General features: G+C 41.4%; 1 protein-coding gene across 3 annotated transcripts in view; it reads right to left on the bottom strand.

Annotated features, from left to right (window-relative positions):
* ADCY5 (adenylate cyclase 5) overlaps positions 1 to 16,334 on the bottom strand; it is a 221,972-nt gene that overhangs the window by 60,363 nt on the left and 145,275 nt on the right. For all 3 annotated transcript variants that reach the window (XM_033003549.2, XM_033003547.2, XM_033003548.2), the window contains exons 4-5: positions 429 to 540; positions 126 to 253 (exon numbers count right to left, since the gene is read on the bottom strand). In XM_033003549.2, coding sequence (XP_032859440.1) covers positions 126 to 253; positions 429 to 540 — 240 coding nt within the window. The remainder of the gene's footprint in view (positions 1 to 125; positions 254 to 428; positions 541 to 16,334) is intronic.

Here is a 16,334-nt window from a genome sequence, read left to right as displayed (position 1 = left end):
TCTCTCTTCACTGGCATCAGTTCCCTGGTTTGGCTACCTTGATACTAAAGTAAGGAAGACCTAACAGGAAAGAGAATCTACTTCCTATTTGTTCTGAAATTCTCCGTGGGAAATACGGTACTTACGAGATGGCCTCTATCATATCCATTCCCATTTCAACACAGCAGTGTGCATGGTCAGCTCTTGCTTCTGGCAACCCAGACACACAGTAATAGCAGTCACCCAGGATCTTGATACGTAAACAGTGGTTCTCCTAAAAAAAATAAAATAATAATAATAAAGGAGAGAGAAGTATTCAGCTTATATTCATGCTTGCAATAGTTTGCCTTTTAGGGCAGTGAATAGTTACAGAAATCCAGTGAACCAGCACAGTATGTCATTCTTGCAACAGGAAAAAGAAAATATCAGAATTATAATAGAAAACTTACAGCTGCTAGCTTATCAAATCTGGCAAAGAGCTCGTTCAGCGTCATGACCAGCTCCTGAGCAGTGCACTGGGAGGCCAGACTTGTGAAACCCTCTATGTCTGCAAAGAGGATGCTTGGGAAAAAAGAGAAAAAAAATAATGAAAGTGTCACAGAATTTGTTGTTGATATTTGTGTAAGTTCTGGGGTAGAAGTCCAGAGATGGAGAGGCATGTAGGGGTGTCCCAGCCCTGTAGTAGCAAGGAAATGAGCACCCCTAATGCCACCTTATGATACAGCCTCAAACACATGTAAAGCCCAGAGGGGCATGATCTCACTCCCTCCAGAGATTAGAAAGGGTGAGAAAATCCCACAAGCCTTTCATCCCTGCACCTCTGCCCCATGTCCAGAAAATTTACAGTATGCTGAGAGCTGGTGGTGGCATAATAATGCTATCGGCCATCATTAACAATAAGGCACTCCTACATGTGACCAGATTAGCCCAGCTATAAAATCAACACTTACCCATTTTGTTCACATTCCTCAACCTCTCAGCTCAATAACATCGCCTGTGTCTTAACTCCGCTGCAGAAAAACCACACTCCTCTGGCCTGTTCCCCTGCTGTCAAAGTGCAGCCACAAAATAAAGTCCCTCTCTAGTGAATAAGCTCAACCTGCCTACCACAGCTTTCACCCCGGCTTTGGTCTGCTTCCATGCACGCACCCCAGCCCCGTGGCTGGCAGCACCCTGCGCTGTACTGTGTGCCTGGCAGAGACGCTCCTGCAATGTTACAAATGCACAGAGCCAGGCACGGCGTGCTCCAGGGCGAAGGCTTGGGCTGCCCATGCTCTAACACACTCATGTGTCCTGCTGAAGACTTACCGTTGGGCTTTTATGGTCTTCATTCTCTGGAGAAGGAAATCTACACAGCTACACTGATTTACTCCATTCATCTCCTAGCTGCACACGTCTTACTCTGCTTTTTTTTTTTTTTTTTTTATTCTCAGCTTCTAAAGAACTCCAGAAATGAAACCTCCCATTTGTACCACACCTTCCAGCTAGCTTAGACCCTGAAACACTATAACAATATACACCTACAGCACTCAGGAGCTCCTCTCAGTAAGGCTGCAAGCAAGCATCGCACAACTTTCAGCTGAACGACAAGCGCAGCCCTTGACAACTGAGGCAAACCTCTGCTATTGCAACAGGGATACCAAATCGCTCCCCCATCCGCCCAGGACGGGCCAGGAAAGCCCCCCAAAAGCAGTGTGGACTGTTTTGAAAGCACAGTTATTTGAATCACAAGTATTAGTAATGTTTCTTTGATTTCAATTAATTTTAATGTTGTACTGCAAAGATTTTATTTTTTTTTTAAACTGGAAAAAGTTTCTGTCTCATCGATAATTGCAACATTGAAAATATTGATTTGCAAACACTATCATTATGCTAAATTTAAAACTATTCAGTAAAACAAACACTAGACTATGTCTATATAGATCTAAGATAAAATGTATATATGCACACACATTTATATAAATATAAAATTCATAAGCTATACTTGTATACTGGAACATTTATCAAGTGGTTGATTTCTTCTTCAAAGTTGATTATTGCATCAAGCTGTACTTGAATAGGAAGAGAAATTAAAAGTGTAAATAACAAGCACTTTGGAATTGTTTCTTCTTTGTAAAATAAAACTCCAAAATGTTTTAGGCAAATTGTAGAGGCTATGTTTTCAGTTGGAATTCCCCGAAACGTCTTCAGATAGAAAGCAAAGACAACAAAAATATTTTCACTAGAATTTTTTGCAAAAATCCTGAAACACATTTCAATTCTGGCATGCTTTTCGTATTTTCCTTCGACATTTCAACTCCAATAAATCATCAACCAGCATATTGCATTAAATATTTCTTTGCTAGTCAGACTGAAGATAAATTGTACAAGAAAAAAGCAAGACAGGAACGCAGGGACGTCTGAATCAAAATATACTTTGCCATTTTTTAAACACTTGAGAAAATACATAAAAAATATTCAAGATTTTACATATTTATAAATAAAAGTAAACCTCCCAAAGAAATACACTTGAAAGCAACTGAAATATTAGAGATGTCTGTATTGCTTGCTAAGAAACTTAAGTATGTTTTAATATGTAACGTACAAATAGGAAATGCCTCCAGTTCCTGTAGCAGTAACAAAATGTATCTTGTTGCAAGCATGCTCCTCTTCCAGCATGGGGCAAATTGCAAATTCCTCATTTGTGGAGATGTTCATACTCTTTGTTTATGTCCATGTTGCAACAGCCGTGTGTTACAACAGGAGGAATAGCAGCAATTGCTGCTCTGATGTTCAGATAGCAATAAGTATATCTGAAAACAGTACACGGGGATGCCCTGAGCCTTCTCCTCATGCCTGATTCAGAAAATCAGTGCTAGCATAGTGTCCCAATACACATGCCTGAAGGTTCCTCCCTCCATTCCCCATTACTATCATGCCAGATAAATGGATCAGATATTCCTAGAAATTAAACTGCAGCAATATTTTCAACCAGGCAAATGAAGTAATAGGCAGAGACCTATGGAGATATCTTATTCACAGTTTTATGCTTTTTCAAATTGAAACTACTTGATCACAACATTTTCTCAAATTTGTAACCTTCTATTGGTGACCAGCAAATTGCTCTTTGTTCAAATTCAGCAGCTATCTCTCCTTCTTCTTGATCCTTATCTTGCACTTCCAAGGACAGTATGGTTGCAGCTCCACATTGCAGCTCTCTGGCCGAGTTCTAGAAAGCTACAATTATAAGCACTACAGAACGGTTTATTAAGAGAATAAAACCTGGAAAGTTTGCATGATGGGAATCAGAAATGCATTCTGCACACGAGCTGGTATTGGGAAGTTGACATTGATGCCGCTGTTAGGAAGCCAACATTTCCTACATGAGATGCTACTACGAATGAGTGTTTTGTTTGAGGAAAGAGGGACGCATGAAACAATTTCAACAAAGCCAGTTTGATAATTTTTGAGAGGGAAGTCAAGGAAAAAATCTTATCTAAAGCAAAGGAATGAATTGCAAATATTTTTTTAATGCTTCAAGTTTCTTCTCACTCTTGAACATGGACATGATGCTTGGCAATACAGTGAAGAGCTTCACTGGGCACATGTTTTTTCCTCTTTATATGAAAACCTACTCATAATTGGTTACATGTTAAGTCCTCTGCATAATTCAGTTTTTGCACACTTTGTGATTAACTTGAAGGTATCTGCCTACACAGTTCATCCCCCGACCCTCTTCCATGTCAGCTAACCAAGTAACACATGAACCTCTTGAAAGCACCTGAGCATATTCCATTACAGACTTGAGACAGCTGTGTGACCTGCTCTGCAATCAAATAGCTACACCACTGAGCTACCAGAAGACACTGCCTGGGACACATGGGCCACAGGGAATGGAAAACCTTGTCAGGGTGTGGAAAGGACCACATAGGAGATGGCAGAAGACAGAGCAGTGATCTGGGAATTGAAGACAGAGAGGGGAAAGACACGTTTGTGGCAGGAGACTGGAGAAAGAACAGCACACAACCATTAGAGAAAACAGCCCTTGCAAACAGGAACCCAGCCTGAAGCCTCTGTCTTCTGCTCTCAACAGAGAACTCTGAAAGCCACTAAATCACTTTGTACTCCTCCTGCCCAATCTGTTCCTTCCACACACTCCTGCTAGCACTGCAGCTCCAGCAGCAGAGACAACAACCAGGTTTACTGCTCCCAACCCTGCTAATGACCAGCAAGGGAGGAATGGGGACTTGTGTACATGGTGCTGTGCCATGCTACTTCTGGTCTTTTTGTTATGAGCCCCAGTAACCCTTAAATTCAATCTTCTCCCTGTAAAATAACCAACAGCCCAGAAGCAACTAGAAAAAAAGTAGATTTCTCTTACAATAGCCATCAGGGATCAGCACATGATCCTCATCCTGTGTTTAGTCAGAACTTTTATTTGAAAATGAAGCCCACTATATCTCCTCACACACACAACATGCATGCAGTGAGGTTGCAGGAACATCTCCCAGCCCAGCCAGTGCATCTTACTCAGACTAGGAAGCTAGAGCTTAAACACACAGCTTCCCCACTACCCTTCTGTCCTCACTCCACGCTTCAGTCTTTCATGTCAGACTACTCTTAGCAATTAAAAGATGTTATTAAAGGACTATGGTGATGGATGATTGTGATGAAGGGCACAACCCAAGCCAACTATCTGTCAGTCTTCAGAGGGCAAGGCATTTCCTTGCTGGTGGGAGAACAATGCCAGTAATAGGCCTTCCTTGTGCCAGAATGTGGGGTAAATGACAGTGGTCAACAAAAAAGGTCAAATAAAATAATTATTATAGCTATAAAATATCATGAGATAAGTAAGGCAGTGGTTTAGAAGTACTATTAGCTGAAGCTGACTGGAAGGGATTGACCACAAAATCTGCTGCCCGGGCGTCAGCAACTATTATCAGCCCTGGGTCCTAGCCCCTTCATCTGGAAGGCTACTGCTTTGTGGAAAAAACAGTTTAGCATGTAATTAAAATGTTGTAATGGCTTCAGAGCTCTTGATATATTTTCCACTCCGTCACTGCCTTCAGATTTACCATCTGATTGGGTTTTGTCCAGCACTAACCAGGGTATGACCTCAAAAAAGACAAAAAAATGGTTTATTTCTGGGAAAGACAGTCAAGAAAAGGGGAGTTATAATTCATTTTATAAGCTTTTTAAAAATTATTTCTGTTTAATTTTGGTTGAAAAGTACCACAAATTGTGTTATAGGGTAGAGGTGAATATTTTCCTAAGCTCCTATTTCAGATCCTATTTCCAGCAAGGACTGGCTTAAGACTTCATAGCTGTACAAGGCAAGCTCAGTTTTGTGCCTGCTGCCCTACGTGGCTCATGATGCTGACATCGAAGAAGGATGAAAACGAGCTTGAGTAGCTTCCTAATCCTATCATCCTCCCCTCTGCTTAGGGACCAACCTGATATCTGCCTGCTCCCACCCAAGCCCCAGGCAGGGGAGCTGGAAAGGCGGATACACGGACCAGAGCATCCCTGTGCCACTGGCTCCTCCTGATTCCAAGAGCCCAGGGTGGAGGGGCAGCACAGGGCAGGCTGGACACACAGCTCTAGCTGCCGCTGTCACCAGGACGCCAGCCTCTGTCTGGGCCTGGCCCTTACCAAAACCATCACCACCACCATGGACTGTGAGATCTCCATGAGCAGGATGCCTTGATGCTTTTTGCAGAGTGCTTTACACAGCTGCAAAGGCAGAGTGAGGTGGAATGGAGAGGGGAGCAGTTAAAATGCAGAGCCAAGAGGAGAAAATTCCCAAATTGCTGAGCTCAGCTTTGCCACTTTTTGGTCTGTAATGCATTCACAAAATAGTTAGGATACAGACGGACAGGTAGCTCAGGTACCAGCAGGAGCCTCAGTGCAACACCCCAGAGATGAGCAGTGTGAGCGCGCCCAGCTTGGGCTGCTTTCAGTCTGTGCTCAGGTCCATCCTGCTGTACCTTGGGTCCTACCACTGCAGGTCATTTAAAACTAGCTCCTGTAATTCAGGCGATCCTTGCTGTGACTGCACTGCTCATATACCCTGAGGCAGAGGCATCACAGGATCGTTCAGGTGGCAAAGGATAAAGTCGTTAGCAAGAGTGAGGGAAAGGGAGAGATCTTGGCAGAAAGCAAAGAACGATGTAAGTAAGGACAAGGTGGGAAGCAGGAAATCCACATGAGACACTTAAAAACCACACACACCCACAGAGAATGATTTTGAAGTGCAGCCTTAAATGTCTGAAGCTCATAGAGTTATCAAAGGAGGGACACAACACAGCCAGGTTTCCCTGCAAATGCAGGATTATTCAAAACACTAAATTAAATCATCAGTGCTTCTAATGTAAAAACAAAAAAACAGTCGTGTTCTATTTTGAGACATGTGCGTGCCATGCACGCCAGCCACAACATAAATCAAGCAAGGCAAGAAACACAAACCCTATCACCATCACAACGGTAATGCCAGTCATGAATATAAACACCATGTGTTACTGGAAACCGAACACCACAGGCACTGCATGGGAAACAGAACAAAACCCCAGACTTGGTGAGCTTTAATGACTTATAAAAACAGCAAAGTGCATCTGACTGCATATGAATAAAAGCCATGGTATTTTACTGCAACAAGCACTACCTACAAGAGAAGAAAAAGTTAATGTACCATAACAAAATAATAATTGTTCACTAAATACAAGCATTCACAAGCAAACGTGCAACAAGAGAAAGCCATTTGTTGTAGACACAGTCTGCCCTTGTCAGTGAATTCACTAGGCTGATTGGTGAGGACAGAGTCTCGGGGTGCTACTGTTATTTTACAACATCACCCAGTGCTATTGGTGTTGAATGTCATTAAGTCATGCTATGAACAAGGAAGAAGAAAGAAGAAGGATGAATTTGGATGAAGATGACAAAACTCTCAGTTGAAGGGCTGGGTTGATCCCTTAACACCAGACTAGGCTTTCACAGACTGACAGAATGGTTGAAGTTGGAAGGGACCTCTGGAGGTCATCTTGTCCCACCCCCCTGCTCAAGCAAGGCCATCTAGAGCTGGTTACCCAAGACCATGTTCAGGTGTCTTTAGAGTATCTCTAATGTGGGAGCATCTCTCGAGCAGACTCATTTGGTAAATGAGTCAATTCCTGCACTTGGACATCTGTTTTAAAGCCAGTTCCCCGCCAGCACTGTAAACCCAGAAGTTATTTTCCAGCTCCAGCGGCATAAACAGTATGAAGTTAATCTAGAAGTTTCTAGAATAGACATGGCATCAAGATACACCCAGTCTCTCTGTCCTAGCTGTAGCCACTTGGGGATGGGATGACAAGGAGGTCCTCTGTGTGTTCTCTCTTCTACTCATTCTATGCACAAAAAGGATTCCAGCTTCCAAGAACACATCCCATAATGCTGTCTTCTTCCTGAATTTAATAGCAGCAACAACAAAAGGGCAAACCAAAACAAGCTGAGGACAAGTTCACAGCAGAGGCACAGTGACCACAGCTAGGCAGCATCTCTAGGTAAAGCAGCACAAATGTGAACAACGGCAGCAAAGCCCAACTAAGGAGGGTGAAGTGGCCCACACAGATCATTGTGATGAGTGACAGCCCAGTGACTGGTCCAGCAATGACTGCAAGCTACTTCTAGACTAATTCAGGTCTCAAGAGCACGTCAGCCTTGCTCTCTAGGGATGTCTGTGCGACAGGCTAAGGTCTTAGCCTTAGCGATGCAAAAAAAGTTCTCCAGAACAGCAGGACATCAGACAGACCAGAGGTTAAAATATTTCCTTTTCCTACAGTCATGGAAAAAAATCCTCAACAGTAAAAAGACACACTCTTTCCTAAACTTATATGGTCATTTCAGAGAAGATCCGTTTAGTATTGGAAATCATCTATTGTTTCAAATGAGTCCTAGCACTTCTGTGACACATCAGCTGGCACAGCTCCCCCCTGGGAAGCAGGACTCCGTCGTGCACCACGACAGTGCTCCATCTTAAGATCAGTCACGCTGGCCCCCACTTGCTCAAAAGGATGAGAAGGCACGTATGTACACAAATGCTGTGATAAGCAAAGCAATACTTTACAGAGAGAGAGAATAACATAAAATATGAGGAAATACACACAAAAACCCTACAAAACCAAAAGCCTAGAAAACTGTGAGCCTTTTCACTTTTTTCTTTACAGCAAAAGGTAGAAAGTCACCTGTCCCTCATCCAAAGTAGCAAAAAATGTAAACCCAACCCACATCCCATATTTGAGAAGTTCACTCTGCAAGACCATACCAACTGAAACTGGTGACAGAGAAAAAAACGACAAAGAAGCAGGAGACCAGATGGCTCTTGGAGACACTGGTGGCAACGTGCAGACTGCCATCCACAGAGCCACTGCATGATGACAGCAAGGCTCATTGTAGAGATATAAACTGCAGAGCCCTGCCTTTACTTGATTTTCCCATGTTTGCTCTCAAGTGAGTGTTACTGGAGGTTAGAATTGCCTGGGGGGCTCAGCTGGGAGATACACATCCCCAGCACAAACTCTCTGCATTTGCGGTTGCAGCTCTATCTGCGTTAGCAATGTGCTCCTGGGAATGCCTCGCTGAGAGCGTCTGACCCTGCTGCCACTCAAGAGCTGCTGAGAAAAACGGCACCATACTTTCCATCACGGTCAGTGCTTCTCACCTCGATGCCTGTGGTCTGTCCTTCACTGTCAACGCAGAAAATGAGAAGAAATTAAGATCCTGAAATCACCAGCAAGAAAGGGAAGACAGCACCAATCATACAGGGAAAAGATTTTCCATGACCTTCCTAGGTTTGCAGTTTACAGGCATGAATAGTAACCCCAGTTATTGTAACTTAGTTATACCTAAGCAGCATCAGTACTAATTTTTCATTTTAAACACGAAAAATTTGCTGCCCCCTCCCTCTAAACATCTTGAGTTAAAAGATTTTCCTATTTCAGCAGGCTATATTTAACCAGAGTGATTCTTCACTGGAAACAGGAGTAATAAATAGCCTTTTGGGAAGAAAAACCATTTGGGGAAGGCCAAACAAATAAAGATAGCTATGCAGTGGCTACCAGCCAAGCTATAGGTGGAGCACATTATAGATGTCTTTGAGATGAGCGGAAGGAATTTTATTACTCCATCATCACAAGCCAAATTAGATGCCAATATCTAACATAAAAAAGAAATCAAAGTGGCCTAAATGAGATTTTGGATTATTAAGAAGGAGGGACTTCAGACTTTTTCATGTATCTAAGAAAGGACTGATGGGAATGTGAACATTTTTCCAATCATTCTGGTAGGGAAAAAAACATGTAAGTGAGAAGGATGCCAAATCCATTCCAACTCCAAGGAAGTTTATGAAGGCAAAGTTGAAGGATATACATGGCCTTTTGCAGAAAGCTGCAAAGGAACCATGCATACTGCTGATCCCAGTTGTGTGTCTTTGCTTTGGCTTCGAGCAAGCCCACACTCACCCGCGTCTGCCTGACCAGTGCAAAAGAGTTGGCAGGTCTGTCCAAACTGGAGCAGGATCCAGCCCACACCAAAATAAATCTCAGATTCATTTGTCCCACAAGACAGCCTGAAATCCAGAACTGCATATAAAACAAAAAGGAAAAGCCATGTTATTTTCTGGTTTTCAAACTTCAGCCATACTTTTTGCTGTGAGAATTCTTGCAGTGTTTTCTGGTATTAGAACAATCTCTGATGTCAAAATCTTGCCAAAAACCAACAAGAAGGAAGACAGAGCTAAGAGAATTCTGCAAGAAGGGACCATCCGTTACCACCACAGTTGTAGGAGTCTGGCACTATTCCTCCCTGCCCTCCTTCAAGAGAACGGCTTGTAAAAGTGCCTGAAGCCATAGAAGCAATGCAATAGGAAAGAGAAACAACTAAATACTCAAGTATTAAAACAAAAGACAACCTGTTGCATAGAAGCTGTGTGCCAGCAATCAGTAAGTTGTCAGAGAAGGCAACAGAGTAATAAATTTTGGCACAGACAGTTAACAGTTTCACATGTATATCCTGGGTCGGCACATGGGATAGAGATGGACTAAGTTGCATCTAATCAAGTTTGGGACGCTTTCTGTTGCATTTTGCTCAGGTCTTTGATGGTGAAAGAATGAGCTCTTCATAGCTGTGCAAACTGAACTGAGTCTGTTCTTCCCCTAGTATCATGGATATTCAGTCAAACAACGATACTTTTGTACTCCCTAGACAAAAAGCTGCAGTAATTCTGCATGCAGCAGTCATTTCAACCTAACCTTACTTCTTCCTCACTCTCTCCCCTAGCTTCCCCAGTGTCCTGTCCTTTTGTGATTTACTTACTCTGCAATTTCAGGAAGTCAGGATTTTCCTTCTGGAAAGTCACTACATAATGAAAACATTGCATTAGTATACAAGTATCATAATTTAAAACATTAAGGAGCAACTATGCCTTTCCTATAGTTATCTTGTTTTCCCAAGGAGAGAAGGTACCAAAATAGTAGCAGACTGTTTCACGGATCAGCTGAGAATGGACAAGTGGTGTGATGTTCTGTATACACAATTGCCATTCATGTTTAGGAGCTTACTAGATCAATAACACTGAAGTGGCTATTTGCTGCGAAAACTAATTGCTGAAGAATAGAAACATGAGTCTTACTGTCCTTTTTGGAACAGTCAACATGAGTTGACTCGCTGTCTCCTCATTTCTATACTTTTAAACATAATCAAGAAGTGTTTTAAAATGACACTGATGAAACTTGAATGAGAAATGGACACAAAGCATATAGAGAAACTTAATTGTGCACACTTTGTAATGGCCACTTTTCTGAGAAACCCCAATGCAACATCAGTGGAGAAGAACTTCAAAATGAAGACATAATCCTTTGTTAGTTATTCTGAAAGGTAAAATGGCTGGCCAAAAATAGTACAGCTCATTAACTGAGGGTTCAACTTGCTATTAATTAAAACCAAACCTGATAATAAATTTAATAATAAAACACATGATGTTTTCAGTGAGAAGGAAGATTGGCTGTAACTTCAGAATTAAATGAAAGGGAAAAGATCCTGCAGGAAATTGAACTCATTATCTGGTTATTGTACACTACATTAATATTCCTTACCTGATAAGAACCAGTAATGAATAGATATCCTCAGCTCACGAGTAAAGTTCTTCCAACTTTACTAGGGCTACAATTCAAGATTAAGGGGTTTGTTTCCTTTTTAAAATGTGACCTACCATCACATTGCAAATGATCAATGGCACTTGGGCTGACATCTACCTTTGATTCCCTTTGGTGACACAGAAAACTCCAGCTGCCACAGAGAAACAATGTAAATATAATGAAATTCTGTACAGTCAATATCAGTAGTAAAAACACTCCCCCTATGAAGGCAGTATAGGTGAGCTCACTAAATATTTCTATGCAAAGATAATCCTTGAACAGGGAATATTAAATTCTGTGCACCTCTTCAGCCCTTAACATAACCCATATTCCAAATACTTTGCATATGTCCATTATCTCATAGATAGTAAGCAGTGTTAAATCTACTTTATGGCATTCAGATTATATACTGTAATATCAGAAAACATTTACATCACTTTCGTTTTATTATGGTGGTGAAGATACTAGCTATCAAGACACCTTGAGTCTAATTTTTGACAGCCCATCATTTGATTCTGTGATCAGTTACTTAGCTGGCTCTATCTCAAATTTATTTCTTTATAAAATATAAAATGGACCATTGCATCTCTAGCTTCTTAAACATATGAAGTCTTCAAATTGGCATTAGGAAATTGCTAAAATGCCATTGGTGCTAGAAAAGCCACATCATACTATTTTGCAGAGACAACAGTATGGTTTATAAAGGGGCTCAAGGTCACGGCAAAGCAGGAATGTAAATCCTGACCTCATGAGTCCAGGGAACATCCACACAAAACCGAGTGAGATGCTGGAGCAGGGAGTGTGGCAAGGTGGGTCTGACCACTACATATGTAAGTCTTTTTAACTTTCTACCGAATCTCCCCTGATTTTTGCACTCAGTGGTTTCTTCTCATAATGAAGCAGGCATATAATTTTAACTGGATTTCAAGAGAATTACTGTAATTGCCACCACCAGAATAATAGATCTGCGTATAAAGAAATGGCTTTTCTCTTGCATTTGCCATTGGAAAATTTAATTTCTCTGTTAATGCATTAAGATATTTCACTAAGCCATTTTCTTGCTACTCTCAATATTCACAAAATATCATCTTGAAATGAAGTTGCTGTAAACAGTTATTAGTTTACCAGTGAACTAATACCAATAAAATCAATAGAGTCTGACCAGATCTTTTCTATAGCATCAAAAGCCACCCTAGAGACCACTTAAAATATATATTATGGTAATGTGTCTCAGACCATAAAAATAAGAGGAAAGTTACTGTGTTAGATCTTTCTACATCTATGCAAAACCAGTCTAACTGATTTCTGCTTACTTTCCATGCTACTACAGTAGCAGCAATTTTGGCTTGAAGATTAGAAACAAAAAAAAATGAGATAAAAGTGCCTGGCATTTGAAAAGATGAGTTCAGTTCAGTTCAGAACAGCGGGTGTCACAACTTCAAAACACTTCTGTATATTCATCTGTTACATATACCATAAAACTAACCACTACTTCAAGCAAGGAGTGAAACTGGAGACACAGCTTGCTGGTGTCCCAACGTTATGGTGGCTTTTCACAAATCCACATGAAATGGAATTAAAGTGCCATGGAGGACACATGCCCATCTGAAGGCTAGCACAGCTGGCAATAAAACTGTGGCTAATGAGTCACAGGACAAACAGGTTGGGACTTTCCCCGTAGGGGATTCGGGGAAGCCAGAGCTAAATTCACTTGCAGAGCAGGAAGGAGGTTGAACAATCTGTCCCATGTGAACTGTCTTCTAGAGTATATATGTTAACAGTAATACAGCTCCTGTCCCTAGCACAGGTGCATTCAGGTTTCTAAACAGATGCCTTGGATTAGAGTAATTTGTTCTTCCAGATAGGAGTAGCGTGACTGTAGTAAAGTGTTTCTAAAACAATATCTCCATGCTCTCCCTCGGGGGGCTGTACTGTAACTGCACAAATTAATGCAGTACATGTTTCCAGCGTGAACAGGGCCCGAGGCTGTCAGGCAGATCCGGAGCGATGGAGAGGCGAGCGGAAGGAAACAGCACGCAAACAAAACACAAACCGTAAAGATCTTTGAACAAACTGGAATTTGCAAGATGCGCACTAAGGCAAATAGCAGCTGTGGTATTTGATGTTTGTGTAGCTGGTTTTAATGCTCCTATAGTTCAGATATCAAGAGATGATTCTCTGTTCTTAAGTACCAAGCCACTCTCCGGAAGCCTGAAAATGCTTAGCACAGCTACTCTATTTCTTATATACCACAATAAACAAACTTGCGAAGGAGATGGATTCTAAAAGCCAGTGCAAAGAAAGATCGAAAGAAGGGGGAAAAAAAAAAAAAAAAAAGCAGCAGCCCACACAGCATCAAATGCTGGTAGGCTCAGTGCTAAATAGCAGATGATTCTTACTGAATAACTGCCCTAGATTTTGCAAACAATACAGGGAACAAAAATAGAAACCCATTTACATATTTCTGTTAATAACTTTATCTATAGTGTCACAGCTAGAGCACAATAGCTGCAGCCATGGCTTAACTTGAAAGCCATTCACTGTGGAAGAGTCAGACGGATACTGTTTTCTCAGTCCTTATGCAATTGAAAAAAAATCCTGCTGACAACAACCAGTCACCAGAATCCTTACAAACAGAACCAGAAAAAAAATTAACAGCAGTTGAAGGCGATAGCTAATCATCCCCAGGATTCCACTGGCCTCTGCCCCTCCTGCTTACTTCAGACATGCTGTGGTTAATCAAGGACTGCTGAGGCTAGGAAACACAGCAGATAAATTTTCACTTCAGTTTGAGCCTCATGATAGCATCTTACAGGAATATTTGACTGGTGTTTTTTGTTTGTTTGTTTGTTTTAAGAAATACAGACAAGGCTCAGATTAAGTCAGCAGCTACAATAAAAAAGGACATGCGTCCAGCATTTAAGAACGACCCTATCACATCCACACTGCCTGCTACATGACTGTAGCCAAATCTTTGCTGGGAGCCCGTATTCCTGCCAGCTAGAACACCATCACAACAGACTGGCACATCTTTAAGGAACAGAAATGTACACAGAAATTTGTATCCTTGACTCCTTAGTATTCTCTAAATGCCCGCATATAGTAAATGGAGTGAGAATGCAAGCAAGAGAACTGTTTCTTAAGACCCTTTGCCTGAGAAATAAGAACTGATTTTTCCTCTGCCTGAATCCAGCCTGAACTGGACAACAGGCTATTCTGGATTGGGAATGGGGGTGCCCTCAGGACCTCCTGCTGCAGCTGCTCATTACATATAAAATACTCAGAATAATTAGAGACAGAGACAGCAAGTGCCCCACTCTGCCCTGCTGATTACGGTGCGCTCTGTGACATGAAACAGTGGGATTCAAGCTGATGTTCTGGGGCTTGATTCTTTTATATAAAAAAAAATGAAACAGAGTTAACAAAAGAGAATGAGGACGCCTTCTTTGGTTAGGGCCTCTCCTGGGAGAGGCGGCCTCAAACGCCCTCTGGCACAAGGGAAAAGTGAATCTGGATAACCTATACCGGCATGTGGGTTAAGCCCCTGTGCTCCCAGATGAGCATGGCATGCCTCATCACTTGTGTCTCTTCAGATCTTCTCTACCTCTGTGTTTTACTCTCTGCCACCCGGAACGTCCACTGAATTAATTAATTTCTCTGGGTTTTCATTTCATTGAAGAACGGAAAGATGCCTGTTTGGTGTGGCAGCCCAGCCAAAATGTAGGACTAATTCCCCCAGCAGATACAGTCAGCAGTCACGAGAAGTCCCCAGCACAAAGAGCGCGTGTATGTGGGCACACTCCCTGATTGTTCCTTCTGCACAATTCCTCTGCAGCGCAGAGCCTTCAAGGTCTAGTTGTTAGGACGTTGCTATAAGGGGAGCCAGGCCTTTCTGAGCTCTAATCAGTCTGCTACCAAGTCAAATTAAATAAAACACTGTCAATCTCTGACTCGCTATCCCCCAGCCCTAACCTCCCCTGTGGGGTTGACTAGTACCAGTGGATACTTACACAAGAGTCTGTGAGTGTAAAATGCAAGGAGGTGTTTCTAGGCAGTGCCCATTGTCCAGCAAGATGACTTAGAATTTGTTCGGTTATTAGTAATACAATAAATGCTGTGTCTGCTATACATAATGGAAAAATAAAAAGCTATGGGACATGACAGACCAACAAAATACAGCTTTTATGATCCTCCACTAAAAATGATCTTTGAATCTGAAAGAAAAACAACCTAAAAAGAGATGAAAGAAGACACAAAAGACATTTAAATAAGCCAGTAAATTCATGTATTTAAGTGAAATACACTGATCTAATAAATGCTAATGAAATCCATATTGGGCTTCTGCATTACAAAAATGTAGCCCTAGAAGATTTTCAGCAGACATGCCATTTTATAGTGGATAAACAAATATTTTCACCCTCTTGTGCTGTTGCCAGAATCAGAGGTCCCTCCCCAAAATTACACATTTCATTCTTAAACACAGCTTTAGTTTTGTACAGTTATTCTTCAATACTATTTTCTCTCTTTTTTTTTTTTTTCAGTTGTTTTTAAGCCTTCAGAGAAGATAACATTTTCAATTTACTCCTTCCACCATTACATACTTCCAAGGAAAAGGAGCTCAGCAGGTAAGTCACATGTGCAATTTCAAGATTTCTGGGCTTTGCAAGAAATTTTTAATCACTTCCAATTTCAATTAACAAAATTTTATTCAGTTTGCAGCTGAAAATGACAGAGCACTGGACCTTAAAAACAGAATATCACTTACCATTTATATTCTGTAATTCATCTTTGTCCCTACATTAGACCTGTAATCTTAAACTGTGACCTGCTGGCCACTATTCTGCAGAAGGGAAGATTCTTATGGAAGAAAGGCAAAGACAACATGGGGTTTTCTCCTTTTTAATTGAAACAAAGTAGAACTATTAAATCAAAAGGCCTCTTTTTCTCTTCCCTGGAAAGAAAAAGAATCTCACAAAGGGGCTTACAGTAGTTTTGAATGCAATCCAGAACAAAAGGTTCCAAATGAAACAGAATAATTATACTTTTATGGATCAGCATTTGGCTTCTGTTGAAGCCTGATCTGTAACTAGAATTGCTCAAGTTCCCCTGAGCAGAAGCCAAAGTTCTGTTTGCTTTGTTTTACAAATTGATTCTTATTAGCTCGTTCTCTGGAAACAGCCACAGCAGAAAGCAGCAGTGCATTGGTGT

The sequence above is a fragment of the Tyto alba genome, unplaced genomic scaffold (assembly GCF_018691265.1).
Source record: "Tyto alba isolate M040663 unplaced genomic scaffold, T.alba_DEE_v4.0 Super-Scaffold_7, whole genome shotgun sequence".
NCBI classification, from domain to species: domain Eukaryota; kingdom Metazoa; phylum Chordata; class Aves; order Strigiformes; family Tytonidae; genus Tyto; species Tyto alba.
The sequence above is the reverse complement of the archived record's forward strand: the minus strand, read 5'-3'. Positions and strand labels throughout refer to the sequence as shown.